Source organism: Lolium rigidum, chromosome 7 (assembly GCF_022539505.1).
Source record: "Lolium rigidum isolate FL_2022 chromosome 7, APGP_CSIRO_Lrig_0.1, whole genome shotgun sequence".
In the NCBI taxonomy this organism is placed as follows: Eukaryota; Viridiplantae; Streptophyta; class Magnoliopsida; order Poales; family Poaceae; genus Lolium; species Lolium rigidum.
In genome coordinates, this window is record NC_061514.1 from 291097084 (window position 1) to 291118017 (window position 20934).

A 20934-nucleotide genomic window follows, 5' to 3' on the forward strand; every position below is an offset into this window, starting at 1 on the left:
CATGTCGTGTTTGCTAGGATCCGATGAATATTGTATACTATATTGAGGTCGATTATATATTCATGTGATATGTTATTTGTGATCTTGCATGCTCTCCGTTGCTAGGAGATACTCTGGCCAAGTAGATGCTTGTGACTCCGAGAGGGGATATTTATGCTCGATAGTAGGTTCATGCCTCTAGTAATCTGTAAGAGTGACGGTAACTTCTAAGATTGTAGATGTGTTGTTGCTACTAGGGAGAAAACAACAATATTTTATCCAAGGGTACATAATTATATTGTTTACTTTACACACATTGCTTAATGCGATAATATGTTGGTTGCAACTTACGGGGTTCGGACGATAACTGGAAGGTGGATTATTAGTCATAGACGCAGTTGGATTACAACCTATGTATTATGTTGTAATGCCCAAACAAATCTCATAGTAACCATCTGATACGTCGCAAACGTATCTATAATTTCTTATGTTCCATGCTACTTTTATTACAATACTTGAATGTTTTATACATACTTTACAGCATTATTATACATTTTCCGGCACTAACCTATTAACAAGATGCCGAAGTGCCAGTTGCTGTTTTCTGCTGTTTTTAGTTTCAGAAATCCTAGTGAGGAAATATTCTCGGAATTGGACGAAATCAACGCCCAGGGGCCTATTTTTACACGAAGCTTCCAGAAGACCGAAAGGGAGACAAAGTGGGGCCACGAGGTGGCGACACACCAGGGCGGCGCGGCCTGGCCCTTGGCCGCGCGGCCCTAGTGTGTGGGCCCCTCGTGACGCCCCCTGACCTACCCTTCCGCCTACTTAAAGCCTCCGTCGCGAAACCCCCTATACCGAGAGCCACGATACGGAAAACCTTCCAGAGACGCCGCCGTCGCGAATCCCATCTCGGGGATTCGAGGAGATCGCCTCCGGCACCCTGCCGGAGAGGGGAATCATCACCGGAGGGGCTCTACATCATCATGCCCGCCTCCGGATTGATGCGTGAGTAGTTCATCCTTGGACTATGGGTCCATATAAGTAGCTAGATGGTTGTCTTCTCCGCTTGTGCTTTCATTGTTATAGATCTTGTGAGCTGCCTAACATGATCAAGATCATCTATTTGTAATGGTACATGTTGTGTTTGGCGAGATCCGATGAATAGAGAATATTATGTTAAGTTGATTATCAATCTATCATATATGTGTTGTTTATGTTCTTGCATGCTCTCCGTTGCTAGTAGAGGCTCTGGCCAAGTTGATACTTGTAACTCCAAGAGGGAGTAATTATGCTCGATAGTGGGTTCATGCCTCCATTGAATGCAGGACGAGTGATGAAAGTTCTAAGGTTGTGGATGTGCTGTTGCTACTAGGGATAAAACATTGATGCTTTATCTAAGGATATTTGTGTTGATTACATTACGCGCCATACTTAATGCAATTATCTGTTGTTTACAACTTAATACCGGAAGGGGTTTGGATGATAACCTGAAGGTGGATTATTTAGGCATAGATGCATGCTGGATAGCGGTCTATGTACTTTGTCGTAATGCCCTGATTAAATCACATAGTAATCATCGTTGATTTGTATTAAATCTTTATTTGTCAATTGCTCGCCTGTAATTTGTTCATCCAGCATGCTAGTTATCTTATTGGAGAGACACCTCTAGTGAACTGTGGACCCCGGTCCATTCTTTTACATCTGAATACATTCTACTGCTTTTACTGTTCTTTGCAAACAACCACCATCTTCCACTCGATACGCTTAATCCTTTGTTTTCAGCAAGCCGGTGAGATTGACAACCTCACCTTGTTACGTTGGGGCAAAGTACTTTGATTGTGTTGTGCAGGTTCCACGTTGGCGCCGGTTTCACTGGTGTTGCGCCGCACTACACTCCTCCACCAACAACCTTCACGTGTTTCTTGGCTCCTACTGGTTCGATAACCTTGGTTTCTTTCTGAGGGAAAACTTACTGCTATGTGCATCACACCTTCCTCTTGGGGTTCCCAACAGACGTGTACATCTACGCGCATCAAGCATATTTTTTCTGGCGCCGTTGCCGGGGAGATCAAGACACGCTGCAAGGGGAGTCTCCACTTCCAATCTCTTTACTTTGTGTTTGTCTTGCTTTATTTTATTTACTAATTTGTTTGCTGCACTTAAACAAAACACAAAAAAATTAGTTGCTAGCTTTACTTTATTTACTGTCTTGTTCTCTATATCAAAAACACAAAAAAATTAGTTACTTGTCTTTACTTTATTTGTTTAGTTTATTTTACTACTGCTATAATGGGTACTCCTGAAAATACTAAGTTGTGTGATTTCACTAGCACAAATAATAATGATTTTATATGTACTCCTATTGCTCCACCTGCTACTACAGTAGAATTCTATGAAATTAAACCTGCTTTCTTGAATCTTGTTATGAGAGAGCAATTTTCACGGTGTTAGTACTGATGATGCTGCTGCCCATCTTAATAATTTTCTTGAACTTTGTGAAATGCAAAAGTATAAGGATATACATGGTGATATTATAAAACTGAAATTGTTTCCTTTCTCATTAAGAGGAAGAGCTAAAGATTGGTTGCTATCTTTGCCTAAGAATAGTATTGATTCATGGACTAAGTGTAAAGATGCTTTTATTAGTAAATATTATCCTCCTGCTAAGATTATATCTTTGAGAAGTAGCATAATGAATTTTAAACAATTTGATAATGAACATGTTGCTCAAGCATGGGAGAGAATGAAATCTTTGGTAAAGAATTGCCCAACCCATGGACTGACTACTTGGATGATCATCCAAACCTTTTATGCAGGATTGAATTTTTCCTCAAGGATCTTATTGGATTCAGCTGCTGGAGGTACTTTTATGTCCATCACCCCAGGCGCCGCAACTAAATTACTTGATGATATGATGATCAATTACTCGAATGGCACATCGAAAGAACTCCTCAAGGTAAGAAGGTAAATTCTGTTGATGAAACCTCTTCTTTGGGTGATAAGATTGATGCTATTATGTCTATGCTTGCAAATGGTAGATCTCATATTGATCTTAATAATGTTCCTTTAGCTTCATTGGTTGCTCAAGAAGAAAATGTTGATGTGAATTTCATTAAGAATAATAATTTCAACAACAATGCTTATAGGAATAATTATGGTAACAACAACTATAGGCCATATCCTTCTAATAACGGTAATGGTTATGGTGATTCTTATGGTAATTCTTACAACAATAATAAGAGTGTACCCTCTGGTCTTGAAGTCATGCTTAAAGAATTTATTAGTACACAAACTGCTTTCAATAAAACTGTTGAAGAAAAGCTTGATAAAATTGATATTCTTGCTTCTAAGGTTGATAGTCTTGCTCTTGATGTTGATCTTTTAAAATTGAAAGTTATGCCTGAGAAAGTTGAAGATGCTAGGTTTGCTAAAACAAATGACATACAAGTTAGAATTAATGATAATATTAGATTGTTGGCTGAATTGCATGCTAGGTGGGATAGAGAAGAAAAAGAAAAACTTGCTAAAGAAAATAATGTAGCTAAAGTATGGACTATTACCACCACTAGTAATGTTGATTCTTCACATGATGCTGCACCTCCTACTATCAATGGTAAAATAATTGGTGTTGCCAATGTTTCTACTCCTAGTGCAAAGCGTACAAAATTGCTCGCAAGCTACAAGCTACTTGTTTATGATAAAACTGCTGAAATTTTTCAAAATATTGGTGACAATGATTCCATTGCTGTAGAACATAATGGTTTAGATTTTGATGATTGTCATATTACTGAAGTTATAAAGCTCTTACAAAAACTTGCTAGAAGTCCCAACGCTAGTGCTATAAATTTAGCCTTTACAAAACATATTAGAAATGCTCTCATTAAAGCTAGGGAAGAGAAATTAAAACTTGAAGCTTCTATTCCTAGAAAGTTAGAAGATGGTTGGGAGCCCATCATTAAAACGAAATTCAATGACTTTGAGTGTAATGCTTTGTGTGATCTTGGTGCAAGTATTTCTGTTATGTCTAAAAAGATTTATGATATGCTTGACTTGCCACCATTGAAGAATTGTTATTTGGATGTTAATCTTGCTGATAATGTTAAAAAGAAACCTTTGGGGAGGATTGATAATGTGCGCATTACGGTTAACAATAACGTTGTCCCCGTTGATTTTTTTGTCTTGGATATCGAATGCAATGCATCTTGTCCTATTGTGTTGGGAAGACCTTTTCTTCGAACCGTTGGTGCTGTTATTCATATGAGAGAAGGTAATATTAAATATCAATTTCCTCTCAAGAAAGGTATGGAACACTTCCCTAGAAAGAGAATGAAGTTGCCTTTTGATTCTATTATTAGAACAAGTTATGATGTTGATGCTTCTTCTCTTGATGTTACTTGATTTGCACTTTCTGCGCCTAGCTGAAAGGCGTTAAAGAAAAGCACTTCTTGGGAGATAACCCATGTGTTTATTTTACTACAGCAATTTTTGTTTTGTTGAGTCTTGGAAGTTGTTTACTACTGTAGCAACCTCTTCTTATCATGTTTTTGTGCCAAGTAAAGTTTTTATGTTAAAGTTGATGCTATATTTGGGATCGCTGCGCAGAAACAGCATTGCTGTCTGTCACGAATTCTCGCAGAAGTCTCTGTAAAAAGTCGAACAAATCTGCAAATTTACGAGCATGATCCTCAGATATTTACGCAACTTTCATTAGTTTTGAGTTTTTCCATTTGAGCAAGTTAAGTGCCCCTTCCAGATGCATCTTTACGGACTGTTCTGTTTTTGACAGATTCTGTCTTTTATTTCGCATTGCCGCTTTTGCTATGTTGAATGAGTTTCTTTGTTCCATTAACTTTCAGAAGCTTTGTGCAATGTCCAGAAGTGTTAAGAATGATTGTGTCACCTCTGAATATGTGAATTTTTGGTTATGCACTAACCCTCTAAAGAGTTTGCTTGAAGTTTGTGTGAAGGAAGTTTTCAATGGTCAAGAGAAGAGAATGATATACTATGATCAAGAAGAGTGAAAGGTCTAAGCTTGGGGATGCCCCGGTGGTTCATCCCTGCATATTTTAAGAAGACTCAAGCATCTAAGCTTGGGGATGCCCAAGGCATCCCCTTCTTCATCGACAACTTTATCGGGTCACTTCTAGTGAAACTATATTTTTATTCCGTCACATTCTTATGTTCTTTACTTGGAGCGTCGGTTTGTTTTTATTTTTGTTTTGTTTTGAATAAAGTTGGATCCCGCCATTCTTATATTGGAGATATTACGCTCCGCTTTTTCATATGGAACACTTGTGTTCTTAATTGTGCTTTAATGTTCATGGCGAAAGCTTATTGCTTCGTTAAATTGCTATTTGGTTGGAATTGGAAAATGCTGCATATCGTTTGGCAATTTGGCAATTGTTTGAGATCTCATAGATCATGTTTAAGCTCTTGCATCATGTAGTTTAATCTATTAATGAAGAACTACTGTAGAGCTTGTTTAATTTGGTTTGCATGATTGTTCTCTCTAAGTCTAGATTTTTTCGGGTAAAGTGTTTGAACAACAAGGAAGACAGTGTAGAGCCTTATAATGCTTGCAATATGTTCTTGTGTGAGTTTTGCTGTACTGTTCATACTTGTGTTTGCTTCAAACAACCTTGCTAGCCCAAACCTTGTGCTGAGAGGAAATGCTTCCCGTGCATCCAAACACCTTGAGCCAAACTCCATGCCATTTGTGTCCACCATATCTACCTACTATGTGGTATTTTTCTGCCATTCCAAAGTAAATTACTTGAGTGCTACCTTTAAAATTTCATTCCTTTAGCTTTACAATATATAACTCATGGGACAAATAGCTTAAAACTATTGTGGTGATGAATATGTAGTTATGTGTCTTAATTCTTATAAGTTGCTTGTTGAGCGGTAACCATGTTTTCTGGGGACGCCATCAACTTTATCTTTGTTGGATATCATGTGAGATGCTATGCATGTTCGTCTTGTCCGAAGTAAGTGGACTTCACGATCAAATGGTTTGAGTATGCATATGTTAGAGAAGAACATTGGGCCGCTAACTAAAGCCATGTATCATGGTGGAAGTTTCAGTTTGGACATACAACCTCAATCTCTTATGAGAATATTAATCGTTGTTGAATGCTTAAGCATTAAAAAAGAGGAGTCCATTATCTCGTTGTCTATGTTGTCCCGGTATGGATGTCTAAGTTGAGAATAATCAAAAGCGAGAAATCCAATGCGTGCTTTCTCCTTAGACCTTTGTACAGGCGGCATAGAGGTACCCCTTTGTGACACTTGGTTGAAACATATGTTATGCGATGAGAATCATTGTTTCCGAGCTAAGTAGGACAAGGTGCGAGCACTATTAGTACTCTATGCATGAGACATGCAACTTGTAGGAAGTATTATGCATAGCACATATGAATTATTACTACCGTTAATAAAATTGTTTCTATGTTTTCAAAACAAAAAGCTCTAGCACAAAAATAGTAATCCATGCTTCCCTCTGCGAAGGGCCATTCTTTTACTTTATTGTTGAGTCAGTTTACCTACTTCTTTCTATCTTAGAAGCAAACACTTGTGTTAACTGTGTGCATTGATTCTTACATGTTTACTTATTGCACTTGTTATATTACTCTATGTTGACAAATATCCATGAGATATACATGTTACAAGTTGAAAGCAATTGCTGAAACTTAATCATCCTTTGTGTTGCTTCAATGCATTCTACTTAGAATTTATTGCTTATGAGTTAGCTCTTATGCAACTCTTATTGATACTTGTCTTGAAAGTACTATTCATGAAAAGTTTTGCTATATGATTCATTTGTTTAGTCATTATCTTTGTTGCAATCTTTTGTTCAGATCACTCCATTCATCTCATATGCTTTACAATAATGTTGATCAAGATTATGTTGGTAGCATGTCACTTCAGAAATTATTTGTGTTATCGTTTACCTACTCGAGGACGAGTAGGAACTAAGCTTGGGGATGCTTGATACGTCGCAAACGTATCTATAATTTCTTATGTTCCATGCTACTTTTATTACAATACTTGAATGTTTTATACATACTTTACAACATTATTATACATTTTCCGGCACTAACCTATTAACAAGATGCCGAAGTGCGAGTTGCTGTTTTCTGCTGTTTTTGGTTTCAGAAATCCTAGTAAGGAAATATTCTTGGAATTGGACGAAATCAACGCCCAGGGGCCTATTTTTACACGAAGCTTCCAGAAGACCGAAAGGGAGACAAAGTGGGGCCACGAGGTGGCGACACACCAGGGCGGCGCGGCCTGGCCCTTGGCCGCGCGGCCCTAGTGTGTGGGCCCCTCGGGACGCCCCCTGACCTACCCTTCCGCCTACTTAAAGCCTCCGTCGCGAAACCCCCTGTACCGAGAGCCACGATACGGAAAACCTTCCAGAGACGCCGCCGTCGCGAATCCCATCTCGGGGGATTCAGGGAGATCGCCTCCGGCACCCTGCCGGAGAGGGGAATCATCACCGGAGGGGCTCTACATCATCATGCCCGCCTCCGGATTGATGCGTGAGTAGTTCATCCTTGGACTATGGGTCCATAGCAGTAGCTAGATGGTTGTCTTCTCCGCTTGTGCTTTCATTGTTATAGATCTTGTGAGCTGCCTAACATGATCAAGATCATCTATTTGTAATGCTACATGTTGTGTTTGGCGAGATCCGATGAATAGAGAATATTATGTTAAGTTGATTATCAATCTATCATATATGTGTTGTTTATGTTCTTGCATGCTCTCCGTTGCTAGTAGAGGCTCGGCCAAGTTGATACTTGTAACTCCAAGAGGGAGTAATTATGCTCGATAGTGGGTTCATGCCTCCATTGAATGCGGGACGATGACGAGAAAGTTCTAAGGTTGTGGATGTGCTGTTGCTACTAGGGATAAAACATTGATGCTTTATCTAAGGATATTTGTGTTGATTACATTACGCGCCATATTTAATGCAATTATCTGTTGTTTACAACTTAATACCGGAAGGGGTTCGGATGATAACCTGAAGGTGGATTATTTAGGCATAGATGCATGCTGGATAGCGGTCTATGTACTTTGTCGTAATGCCTCGATTAAATCACATAGTAATCATCGTTGATATGTATTGAATCTTTATTTGTCAATTGCTCGCCTGTAATTTGTTCACCCAGCATGCTAGTTATCTTATTGGAGAGACACCTCTAGTGAACTGTGGACCCCGGTCCATTCTTTTACATCTGAATACATTCTACTGCTTTAACTGTTCTTTGCAAACAAACACCATCTTCCACTCGATACACTTAATACTTTGTTTTCAGCAAGCCGGTGAGATTGACAACCTCACTGTTACGTTGGGGCAAAGTACTTTGATTGTGTTGTGCAGATTCCACGTTGGCGCCGGTTTCACTGGTGTTGCGCCGCACTACACTCCTCCACCAACAACCTTCACGTGCTTCTTGGCTCCTACTGGTTCGATAACCTTGGTTTCTTTCTGAGGGAAAACTTACTGTTGTGCGCATCACACTTTCCTCTTGGGGTTCCCAACGGACATGTACATCTACGCGCATCACCATCTTGTCATGTATGGTCGATATTCTGTCAATTGCCCAGCTGTAATTTATTCACCCAACATGATATTTATCTTTATGGAGAGACAGGTCTAGTGAACTGTGGACCCCGGTACTTTCCTTTACACTGATAAATTCAACCACTGCAATCATGCTCTGTTTCTTACTGCAAAGCCAAGTTCTCTTTAATTACTGCAAACATCTCTTTCCACTCGATACGTCTAATCCTTTGTGTTTAGCAAACCGGTGAGATTGACAACCTCACTGTAAGTTGGGCCAAAGTACTTTGGTTGTGTTGTGTGCAGGTTCCACGTTGTTGCTGACGCTGGTATTGTGCCATGCCACTAGTCCGCTAGCAACACCTTCAGAAGTCACGCATTTCTCCTACTGATCGATTAAACCTTGGTTTCTTACTGAGAAAAAACTTGCTATTGTGCTCATCATACCTTCCTCTTTGGGTTCCCCAACAGTGTGAAGTCGGCATTACGATAAGCATCATCACATCCCATGGTAGGCTAAAGTTATCTCATGAGGCTAATATGTCAAAGGTAACATCTCGTGAGTCTCATGTGCAAATTAGCACTACTATTCAAAATGCTATTTTGTCAAGGGCTAGTCCTAGTAATTCATCCACACACCGTATTGCTAAATCTTGTGATGAATTATCTTCCTTGCCTTGTTTCTCTAACAATGAAGGTTCTACTTTCTCTAGTACTTTTGTTTTTTACTAACCATGTAGAGTAAATCAAAGAGCTCAAGGCCCAAATCACTTATTTGGAGAAATACTTGGTAAAGAGTCATTAAGGGAAATGCAAACTTGACAAGATGTTGAGTGTGCAACAATCCCCCATGACAAGAGTGGACTTGTATTCAAATCCAACAACAAGAACAAGTCCAAGAACAACAAGAAGAATAAGGGCCAAGTACAAGTCAATGACCCGGCCAAGATTACTTGCTTCAAGTGCAAAATTAAAGGGCATCATGTTAGATGTTGTTCATTGAAGAACAAGCCTCTTAGTGAGAAGAAAGAAGGGAAGAGACATCAAGTTCAAGGCCATGCTCAACCACGGGTTGAAGAAAGGCCACTTACCAAAAGAATCAAGCCAATGCTCCTACCGTGGAGAAATCTAGTGAGAAGAAGGACAAGAGAAGAACGTGCTACATATGCCATGATAAGGGCCACATCTCCTCCTTGTACACTACTGGTACCTCATCCAACCCTATCATCATTGATGATGTCTATTCTCTTCGCAAGGATGAACATCGTCTTTTATTTGAGAAAATTAACACTGTATTCTTCTATTGATCGCCTCAAGATCGTCCTACAGGAATACTACTACCTTCTTCCACAATAGCGTAAAAAAGCTTCATTATTCATCGCAAAAAATGCTATATTATTCACCATCTCTTTGTTAGAGTATACATACATTGTGTTCTTTTATTGACCACGCCATACCTTCTTCTATTAATCGCCTTATGATCACCATACGGGCATACTCCATTATTTCTCGCCTATTTTATTTATCACCTCACCATCACCCTACCTCCACTATTCATCTCATCTTTTATTCGAGAGGAATATTACTATATTATATTATTGATTATTTCATACCTTATTTTATTGATCTAAACTAGTTGTATACACCAAGAAGTCAACACCACGGGAGCGGCGTGTCGCCGTGCCAACCATCCTAGTAGATATGAACACTAGCTATATATGCTTGGATAGGAATCCTCTTAGCAGTAGAGGACAACAAGTTCTCCAGCCAGCGAGTGACCCTATGCTACATACTCTCTAATAGAGGTTGTAACCTTCTAAACCTATCAAAATGTAGCGGTATGCCTAAACATTCAAGCCACCGCAACCATGCAACGGCTAACAAAAAGTTCCAGAGGCTATGCCCTCGGTTTTCTAGCTCTGCCCAGCGCGACATCATCTAGGGTCGAGGGTCGAACATCACACTAGGCCAGAGGTCCCGCATCGGGAGGGACGAGCAGGGTTTAACATTTAGATTTTGTATTTTTCGCACCTCACAGAGATTCACGAATTTTGAGAAATTAATGAAGTTTCGTAGAAAATTTTCAAATATTTCAGGCAGATTCAAAGTCTGGAATTCAAATTATTTTCGAAAAATAAAATGATGTGGTGAGGAAACGATCTCATAACCTACCTACAATAGGTAGTCCTCCAACCACTGTAGAACAGCAAATTATATGCTGGAAACATGCTCTATCTCTTATTGAACTGCAGTATCGCGGATGAATTCAACTTGATGCAATATTTTCGGTCAAGATTACATATTCTCGGCCATTGTCGATATCCATCAATTTTGCAAATTTCGTTCGAAATTTTGACGATTTTTTTCCTTGCGGACGAGAGGCCAGCCACTTCATGCGGCGGGGATGATTTACCCCCCCCCCCCCCCCCCGCCCCCCTCCCCCCTCCCCGCACTTTCTGTAGCGGCGGCACTGCAGCAGGATTTACTGGGAGAGGAAGACATAGGCACGGCAACCAGGGTTTCGCCCAAGCTGCCCCCCTAGAAGTGTACGCGGCCTATAGGTACTACCTAGTTATGGGACTCTATATGGACTATTGAGAATCGACCGAGGTTTTGAAGGAGAAAAGATGCTAACGTTCCATTCAGGTCAGATGCCAATGGAATAATGGATACATGGGTCAAATTGCCAGCTTTAGCGACAAACCACACGTGAAACATGTAATGTGTATCCAGCTGATGGTGCACATATTATATGTCACTGGCGTGCATGCTTTCGCCTAATCGTTATCTTAAGGCCCGATCGAACTGACCATATGCAATATTGCATACACTGACCGAATAATACAGCTGATTATTTGCACGGATAATGCAGAGTTGGTATTGGCCGTTTGACGAATAGGTTGTCCTAAACTGGTAATCAAATCAATATGTAAGAACTTTGCATGCTAACCATGCATCTCGACCGAAACCGGCAAATAGTATTGGTTTGTGGGGTATCCTTGATCGACGAAGATGTTTGCGAGCATATATCCATGTACCAGTTAGGCTACAGAATTTGGAGGTTTTAGCCGTGGCGCCAAAACCTCTGGCTATATATATGCTCAGTGCGATGTATTGTTCTCCATCAAGCCACGGCCAACCCAAAAAAAAGTGAGCCAAAAGCACACTTTTGCGCTTAATTAGCCATGGCTTCCACCTCCTTTGTTAGCTTACTGGTGGTCGTGGCAATGGCCTCGGCGGCGTCGGCGCAGCTGTCGCCCACGTTTTACGACACGTCGTGCCCCGACGCCCTGTCCACCATCAGGCGTGTCGTGACGGCCGCCGTGAGAAGCGAACCCCGCATGGGGGCGTCGCTGGTCCGGCTGCATTTTCACGACTGCTTTGTCGATGTGAGTAACTCCCACTTAGCGTGATCAGTTCACTCTTATACAGTCACACACTCACACTGTAAAAGAACAGCTTGTATGTGCACACAGCTGAGCCATGGTTAGGTTTTGATTTATGAACTTCTTACCAGGGCTGTGATGGGTCTGTTCTGTTGGCGGACACCGGGAGCTTCGTCGGCGAGCAGGGGGCAGCTCCGAACGCCGGTTCCATTCGAGGCATGAACGTCATCGACAACGCCAAGACCCAGGTGGAGGCGGTGTGCAAGCAGACCGTCTCCTGCGCCGACATCCTCGCCGTCGCAGCCCGTGACTCCGTCTTTGCGGTAAGCTCGCGGTCATGCGATCGATCCAATGGTTTAATTGCTCGCGCTTGTGATTTGGAACTAATTTCTGTGCATGCCATGAGCACAGCTTGGAGGGCCCTCTTGGATAGTTCCTCTGGGGAGGAGGGACTCTACCACCGCAAGCAAGACAAATGCAGAAAACGACCTGCCTCCTCCTTCCTCCGATCTCCAGGGCCTCACCACCAAGTTCAGCAACAAGGGCCTCAGCGTAACAGACATGGTCGCTCTCTCAGGCGCCCACACGATCGGGCAGTCGCAGTGCAAGAACTTCCGGGACAGGATCTACAACGATACCAACATCGACACGGCCTTCGCGACGTCGCTCAAGGCAAACTGCCCGCAGCTCATCGGCTCCGGCGACAGCAGCCTAGCGCCGCTGGACAGGACGAGTCCCAACGCGTTCGACAACGCCTACTACAGCAACCTCCTGTCCCAGAAGGGGCTCCTTCACTCCGACCAGGTGCTGTTCAACGGCGGCAGCACCGACAACACCGTCAGGAGCTTCGCGTCAAACCCGGCGGCGTTCGGGAGCGCCTTCGCCACGGCCATGGTGAACATGGGCAACATCGCGCCGAAGACGGGGACGCAGGGCCAGATCAGGCTCAGTTGCTCCAAGGTGAACTCGTAATTTCGGCGTCGCCAATGCTGGTGCTATTCATCATGAAGAAAATAAGGTCCTCGGCGGCCAGTACGTACCAGCACCAGCATACTTGTATACGTACGATGTGAATGTGTGGTGGTTGTATTGTACTGTACCCGTGCATACTTGCACTCGTGCGTCCTCATGTGTAACGAATTCCCGTGCGAAGGCATGCATGGAGAATTAATTGCTTACCTTTGTCTCAATCATACTTCGAGTGACGGTACCATCATCAATTCATCATACCAATCTAGATAATTCTCCGATGGAAACAGAGGAACTACTTCTTCTATGGTCAATATTGCAATCAACCCTAGGTGCCAGTGAGAGAAGCGAGAACCAAAACACATATGGTGGACAGTGATGTGGTTACACTTTTAAATAGCATGTACAATGGTAGAAAAAGCACGTCATCTCTTAAAGCATTTTCAGTAGATGATGTAAAATAGAGCATTAAAAACGGGTGCCCTATGAGTTTTACACCACCAAAACGTGTTATTTTACATCACCTCTGTAAGGTTTGGTTTACAAGACGATGTATTTTAGGACACGAGTGGATTACAAGATGATGCATTTTATTGAAAGAGGAAACATTTGAGCACTTCAAATTCAACACTACGAACGGTCTTCTTCTTCTTCTTCTTCTTCTTCTTCTTCTTCTTCTTCTTCTTCTTCTTCTTCTTCTTCTTCTTCTTCTTCTTCTTCTTCCGAAGCTGCCGGTGTGCTAGGCAATCCTCCTTATCCTCCGGTGACCACCAGCACCTCTGGCGTGAGGAGCTCCGCCTCGGCGCAGATCTCCACATCGGGGAAGTTCATCACAGACCGCGGCCGGCCGTACCTTTACGCCGATGCATCGTACGCAGGAACCGTGAGGTCCGCCGTCTCGAAAGTCCCGAGCAACCAACGCTGATCGTGGACGGTCAGCTCGGCGGCTTAGCGGCTGGAGGACTGCAGACAAATGCCGAAAAATCAAAACAAAACACATGGCAAAGACTTTGCCGATTGTTGCCTTTATGAGTTTTTCTATTCTAGCCACGAAAAATTTAATTTTCATTTTCCGAGCTCCAAAATAGGTTTATTTGTTTAAGTACCTACACAAAGTGCAGTCTGCAATGGTACGAAACCTATGCACAAAACTAGAAGACCACTTTTTTTCGATAAAAGAGCATAGCCTCAGCCTCTGCCATCAATAGATGCACACGGCTTGCTTTATTAAAACAAAGTATCAAGTCACAACCAAATCATCATCACTTATTACATCCCGGAATAGCTAAGGTCGATACAAGAATCAACCAACTGAAAATATGGCAAACAGAAAAGCTATGCATTTGCTATTCTATTAAGATGCCGCCACCCAGTAGCCTGGAAAAAGAAGTCCTGAGCAACCACTAGCATCCGGTTGCATCTAATAACCATATCCTCCCGCTGTGCCACTGGGAGGAGTAAAAGCCATTGTTGAATTGAATGGGCAGCTCGCCGGATAACCTGCAAAAAATTAGTTCCACTTTGTTTGTTAAATATATCATTTCTAGAAAACCACTTATGTACAACGATTCACATAACTGCTGTGTGTGCTAGCTTTCTGAGAATTTATAGTCTTCTATACGGTGTCCTACCGATCTCGCTGGAATCAGGCCAGATGTGAGCTAAGCGTTAACTTTCGCTTGTGTTTTGAAAAAAATTCTTTTTTGGTTCACAAGATGATTTTATCACAGATCCAATGTTGGTTTCATGCGGTGCTGCATGAGTGGGAGGAAAAAATAATTAAAGGTCGAAACCTAATGTCTTTGCAGTAGACAAGTCCACTCTTTGTTGAGTGTTAATATGAGGAAACTAGGCATCCATTAGTTGGCTGGCACTTGGCGATATGCTGATAGATAATTAAGTTGAGCCGGTAGATCGAATCTTGAAATTGACGAAGTCACCACAGGGGTCTCGCTGTCGACGGGAACGCTGTCTCTCACTGAAAGAATATTCCGCATTTATGAGACACCAATGTCAAACCCGGGGTTTGAACTCTGGTGGGCTAGGGGTACAACCACCCTCCTAACCATTCAATCTCAGGTTGGTTCTCCATACTACACTATGTTGTTAGTGTCATAAACTACAATTAGACCTCATAACCTCTATAGACAGATTATTCAAATATAAGATTACTAATACATGGGACGGCCTCCTAAATTCCATGTGCTAGACCAAGTTTTAGTATTTCGGAAGCTTTGCCAAAGAAGTGTTAGACCAAGTTATATGCATGCCAAGGAATTATTTACTATCATCAGATAAGAGAAATAGAGTACAGGGGAACATTTCATCTTCTAACACGGATCAAGTATGGATGTCCTTTTTTTTATGAGTATTATGCTTCAATTTTTCCCTTGTCTTACATTACTGGCTGATGGTCAACTGTTCATATCATATTTTAACTCTAGGGTAGAAGAAATAGTGTGTCCATTGTATCCATGTGTAGCATTGACTTATCACAATCTATGTTTCCGTTTTCTGTCATTGACTTAGGGGCAGGTTCACATTTCAAGCAAAATTATCCAATTGATCCGACGTATACAACATAATTCTATGTTTATGCTTATTATATTTAAAGAAAGATGTTGAGTGCAAACTAAGTATACTACATGGTTTTATTTTCTATATACATCAATATGTATAGAAAGATGTACATAAGGGATGAGAGAAAAATTAAATGGACGTTGGCAACGCGCGAGCATTCAACTATTTTTTAATAGCTTGATTCGGCTCCACAAAACTAAATCTAAAACCGAGCCGCCTCCAACTTCTCAGCCCCTATCACCCTCGGCTCCATACGAGCGCAACACCACACCTGCCAACTACCACCCAAATATGCAACCTCAACGTCGGTGCACGTGGTTCTCGGTGTCATCGTGGTTCAGTATGCTCGCCTAGCGACACCATCGATGATCTCCCTTGTCATCGCCCTGGTCCTGCATCCTACAATGCGCTCTCACCGACCGTGAGGAGGCTGGCATGGTAGTTCACAAGGTGCAGTCAAGGACTCAATGCCTACAGCACTCTGAAGATAGATGCATCTTGAGTGAGCAAGGGAATTTAGGAGTTGTGGGCTTAACTGAAAAAGGTCGTTGGCATCGATGGGGCCGCTGCTACGGATGAGGATTCGTTAGCAAAGGCCATGCGTCGTAAGGCGGAGACCAACCTCAACTTCTCAGGTACCGTTAAGAGTTCAAAGTCTTTTTTAACTTTTCCAACACCACTCATGGCCTCTAAGCTCCATAATGTGGGTCTTTTCGTTGGGAAATTCCATTAGTTATATTTCTGTTTAGGCTAATGCTCTTAGACGTATGGAGTTTGATATATTAAAATTTACTCCTACGATTTTTCAAGCAAGTCGGATACCTCTCTATCTGATGATGATGATGATGATGATGATGATGATGATGATGATGATGATGATGATGATGATGATGATGATGATGATGATGATGATGAGCAAGTGTACGCCGTTTCAGACGGCCAGCTACTCACACATCTAGTTGGAGAGGTATCGGAGGTGGGTCAAGATGATGGCGTGTTGGGCTCTTGTATTGAATTACAAGCAGCTAAGCGTAAATCCAGACTCTCCTCTATTAAACGTAATGCATGGCCAAATAAAAAGGCAAATGTGACTAAATCTCCAAGTGTTTCCAAATGAATGTCATGTTTGAGAATATCAGAGGTCTGAAGGACTTGGCTAAACACTTACACATCGCTGAAAACATTAGGGAACATGTTTTAGATTTTGTTGCTATCTACGAGACCGGCAAGCGGAATTACTCGACATGTTTTCTAAATCGCCTTTGAGGCGGGGAAGACTTTGCTTGGGTTTCCGCCCGCCTCGGGGGCATTCTGGTGGCTTATAGTTGGGATCCGAACTACGACTATGGAAATTTTGGACAATTACGGGGGTGACTTTCATATTAAACTTCACATCCGGAATAATAATTTCATATGGAGGTTGGTTTCCGTCTATGGGGCTGCCCAGGATGTTGTAAGCCTGCTTTTCTTCGTTAATTTAGCAAAGGACAATCCACACCCTATGATAGGTGGTGATTTTAACTTGCTAAGATACCTCGCGAGAAAAGTAGGAGCAGATTTGACACCCATCGGCCTTTCTTATTCAACGTTGTTATTGACAGCCTGGATTTGAGAGAGGTCTCAATGGGTGGGAGACAGTTCACTTGGGCGAACAGTCTCCCAGAGCCTACTTACGAGAAATTGGATCGAGTATTGATGGACTCAGATTGGGAAGTTAAATTTTCTCTAGTCTCGGGACAGGTCCTTCCTCGGATTGAAGCTTTGTTAGATCATGCTCCAATTTTATTATCTACCGGGACACCATTACCGTAACGGAGAAGTCCGTTCAAATTTGAACTTGGATGGCTCAATCGGGATGGCTTCTCGGACATGGTTAAATTTATTTGGGACAAGCCGGTTGTTGGGAACACCCCAATTCAAAGGTGGAATAACAAGCTACGCTCGTTGCGTATATACCTTGGAGGTGGCTAGGCAAACGGCGGGTCAGCTCAAACAAGAGAAACTTAGCCTATCATCAAATATTGATGACTTAGAGGCACTCGTTGAGGTACGACCGTTGACCAAGCAGGAGATTGATCTTAAAAGTCAATACAATGCTAAGTTAGCCGGTTTACTTCGTGAGGAGGAACTCAAATGGTACCACAGTTCTAAGCCCAGTTCTTGTTAGAAGGAGATTCGAATACGAGATACTTTCATAGCGTCACCAATGGTCGACATAGAAAGAAAATCATTCATTCTCTTACTCAGGACGAGGGACTGATCGAAGGTCATGAGCAACTAAAGTCCTATATTACATCGTATTGTAAAGGTCTTTTTGGCGGCCCGGAGGAATCGGATGTATCCATGGATGAATCCAGGATTGACGATATCCCCCAAGTGTCTCTATAAGAAAATGCTATTTTAACCGCCCCGTATTCCGAGAAGGAAATAAGAAAAGCGGGTTTCAGATGGAGCATAATAAGGCGCCAGGTCCGGATGGTTTTCCGGCTGAATATTACCCGATATTTTGGAATATTGTCAAGTCTGACCTATTGGATTTGTTTGCTGAACTCCATGTGGGGCAGCTGGATCTGTTCCGTATCAATTTTGGTGAAATCATTCTTCTACCGAAAGTTAATAATGCGGAAAGGATTCAGCAATACAGACCAATATGCCTTCTAAATGTTTGTTTCAAAATATTCACAAAATTTGCTACTATTTGACTAAATTTAGTGGCAAATCAAGTGGTGCGCCTTTCTTAGACTGCTTTTATGCAAGGAAGATACATCCTAGATGGGGTGGTTTTCTTGCATGAGACAATCCACGAGATGCATCGCAAAAACTTGAATGGGTTCATACTCAAAATCTACTTTGAAAAAGCCTATGATAAAGTCAAGTGGTCTTTTCTTCAGCAAACCCTCGGGATGAAAGGTTTTTCTGAGGATTGGCGTGCTCTTATAAATAACTTTGTTTTTGGTGGAAGTGTTGCCATTAAAGTCAATGATGACACTGGCCAATATTTCCAAACCAGAAAAGGGTTCAGGCAAGGTGATCCTCTATCTTCAGTGTTATTTAACATTGTAGCGGATATGCTTGTAATTATAATAGAGCGCGCTAAGATCGATGGCAAATTGAAGGAGTAGTCCCCCATTTGGTTGATGGGGGGCTTATCCATCCTTCAGTATGTCGATGACACAATTCTATTTATGAATCATGACTTGGAAAAGGCACGTAATCTGAAATTAATTCTTTCAGCATTCGATCAATTGTCAGGTCTTAAGATTAATTTCCATAAAAGTGAATTGTTTTGTTTCGGTGACGCCAAAGATGATGCCAACCTGTACACTGAATTATTCGCCCGTGGGATTGGTTGTTTTCCAATCAGCTATCTTGGTATTCCGATTCACTATCGGAGACTCACATTGGCTGAATGCAAAATAGTTGAAGAAAGACTTAAAAACGTCTTACTAACTGGAAATAAAAATTAGTATCCCTTGGAGGAAGCTTAGTCCTCATAAACTCAGTACTCACAAATATGGCATTGTATATGATTTCTTTCTTCCAATTACCGAAAGGAGTCTTACATAGATTGGACTATTTCCGATCAAGATTCTTTTGGCTAGGAGATAGTGAGAAGAAAAAGTACTGGTTAAGTAAATGGAGTGTTGTATGCCGTACAAAAGATCAAGGTGGACTTGGTGTTCATGATCTTGAAGTTAAGAACAGGGCCTTGCTTGGTAAATGGATGGCCAGGTTGTTAACGGTGGATGGTGTCTGGCAACAACTACTGTGGAAAAAGTATGTTGGCTCAATGGCGATCTCTCAGGTTCTGTGGAAACCAGGTGATTCGCATTTTTGAGCTAGCATCATGGAAACTAAAAAATACTTTTTCCTGTTTTGTTCTTTCTCCATTAAGAATGGGCGGAGATATGGTTCGGGGAGGATAAATGGTTGGGAACAACCACTCTTCGCGAACAGTATCCAGCTTTGTACAGTGTTGTTCGCCATAAAGGGGATACCTTGCAGAAGGTGTTGGAATCTTCCCCTCTCTCTATGACGTTCAGATGTGATTTTATTGGTCCCCGACTAGTCGCTTGGAACAAACTGCTTCAGTGGTTGGATTCAATCCTCTTGGTTCAGGGGACGGATGAATTTCATTGGAGTCTCACCAAGAATGGTGTATTTTCGGTCAGCTCCATGTACAAAGCTCTGTGTATACCAACACAACCGGTATTAAATAATAAATCTATTTGGAAGATGAAGATACCTCTCAAAACTAAGGTCTTTCCATGGTATCTTCATCGAGGTGTGATTCTTACTAAAGATAACCTTGTAAAACGCAACTGGCATGGTTGTACGAAATATGTGTTCTGTCATGAAGAAGAGACAATAGAACACCTTTTCTTCAATTATCGGCTTGCTAGATCTATATGGCCAATCATTCAGATAGGGTCTACCTTCTATCCATCTCGTAGCATTGCAAACATCTTTGGCAATTGGCTAAAAGGGTGGATTCTAGGTATAGAACTATTATCAGAGTGGGAGTGATTGCGGTAGCATGATCTCTTTGGATATGTAGAAATGACAAGGTTTTTAATGACAAAAACTCCTTTGTCATGCAGGTTATTTACCAGTGTTTAGATTTGTTCAGTTCATGGTCGCCACTTCAGCGTTCAGAAGATCGAGACCTCTTTATGGAGGTGTCTACACGGTTGGAGAACACGGCCACAGAGTTTAATTCCCAACATGGGTGGCTGCATAGCAGGCAGATTGAAGCCAACGGAGCTTTACAGTAGTTGGCATTTCACATCGTTCTTTGTATTTCTTTTAGATTTATACTAGACTCTAAACGGCTGTGTGCATCCTAGTTATGCAGAGTTGGATGTAATACTTAAATTTTTTGAATAATAAAGCGCCCCTTATTGAAGAAAAACTGAATAGGTTGTTTCATTTTCTTCTTATATAGTTATATGTTCCTTGTTTGTGTCAACTGCTTTTTTAGGAGTCTGACATATTCAATATTTATCTGGTACAACGTTATCGAGATAAATTGATTCTGATTTTGTTTCATGTCACTCGAAGTCCCTTCTTTGTTCCGTTGCCAACATAAAATTCAATCGGTCATTATCCAAAATTCAAAGCTGCATCATTGCATCTAAATCATGGTCTGGATTGGTGACTGCAATGTCATGTTTGGACGCACCTCCTGATACGTCCAATTTGCATCACTATTTTGTATCATAATTTGCTGTTATTCATTGATATATTTCATATTGGGACACAATACTTATGTTATTTCATCTATTTTGCATGTTTCATCATCATTGGAGGATCAAGCACCGGAGCCGAGATTCTGCTGGAAAAAGCACCGTCGAACGCAATATTTCGGAAGATCGATCGTGGAAGGAATTTCACGAAAATTCCTATTTTTCCATATGACGGAGGGAGCCGAAAGGGGAAGAAGAGAGGGGC

The 20934-nt window shown here is 41.6% G+C and overlaps 1 protein-coding gene across 1 annotated transcript; it reads left to right on the forward strand.

Moving 5' to 3' along the window:
• Positions 1-11733: 11733 nt before the first annotated feature.
• LOC124679464 (peroxidase 2-like) lies at positions 11734-12906 on the forward strand. Its single transcript, XM_047215214.1, has 3 exons — positions 11734-11937; positions 12066-12257; positions 12346-12906. Exons 1-3 carry the CDS (start codon positions 11734-11736, stop codon positions 12904-12906), a joined length of 957 nt encoding a protein of 318 aa, XP_047071170.1.
• Positions 12907-20934: the final 8028 nt, after the last annotated feature.

What these genes read in the sequence shown, in the direction of transcription:
- LOC124679464 (XM_047215214.1), top strand. Translation starts at nt 11,734, where the DNA reads ATGGCTTCCACCTCCTTTGTTAGCTTACTGGTGGTCGTGGCAATGGCC. An exon ending in TTCACGACTGCTTTGTCGAT is followed by an intron (nt 11,938 to 12,065) that starts GTGAGTAACTCC and finishes ACTTCTTACCAG; the next exon opens with GGCTGTGATGGGTCTGTTCT. An exon ending in CCCGTGACTCCGTCTTTGCG is followed by an intron (nt 12,258 to 12,345) that starts GTAAGCTCGCGG and finishes CCATGAGCACAG; the next exon opens with CTTGGAGGGCCCTCTTGGAT.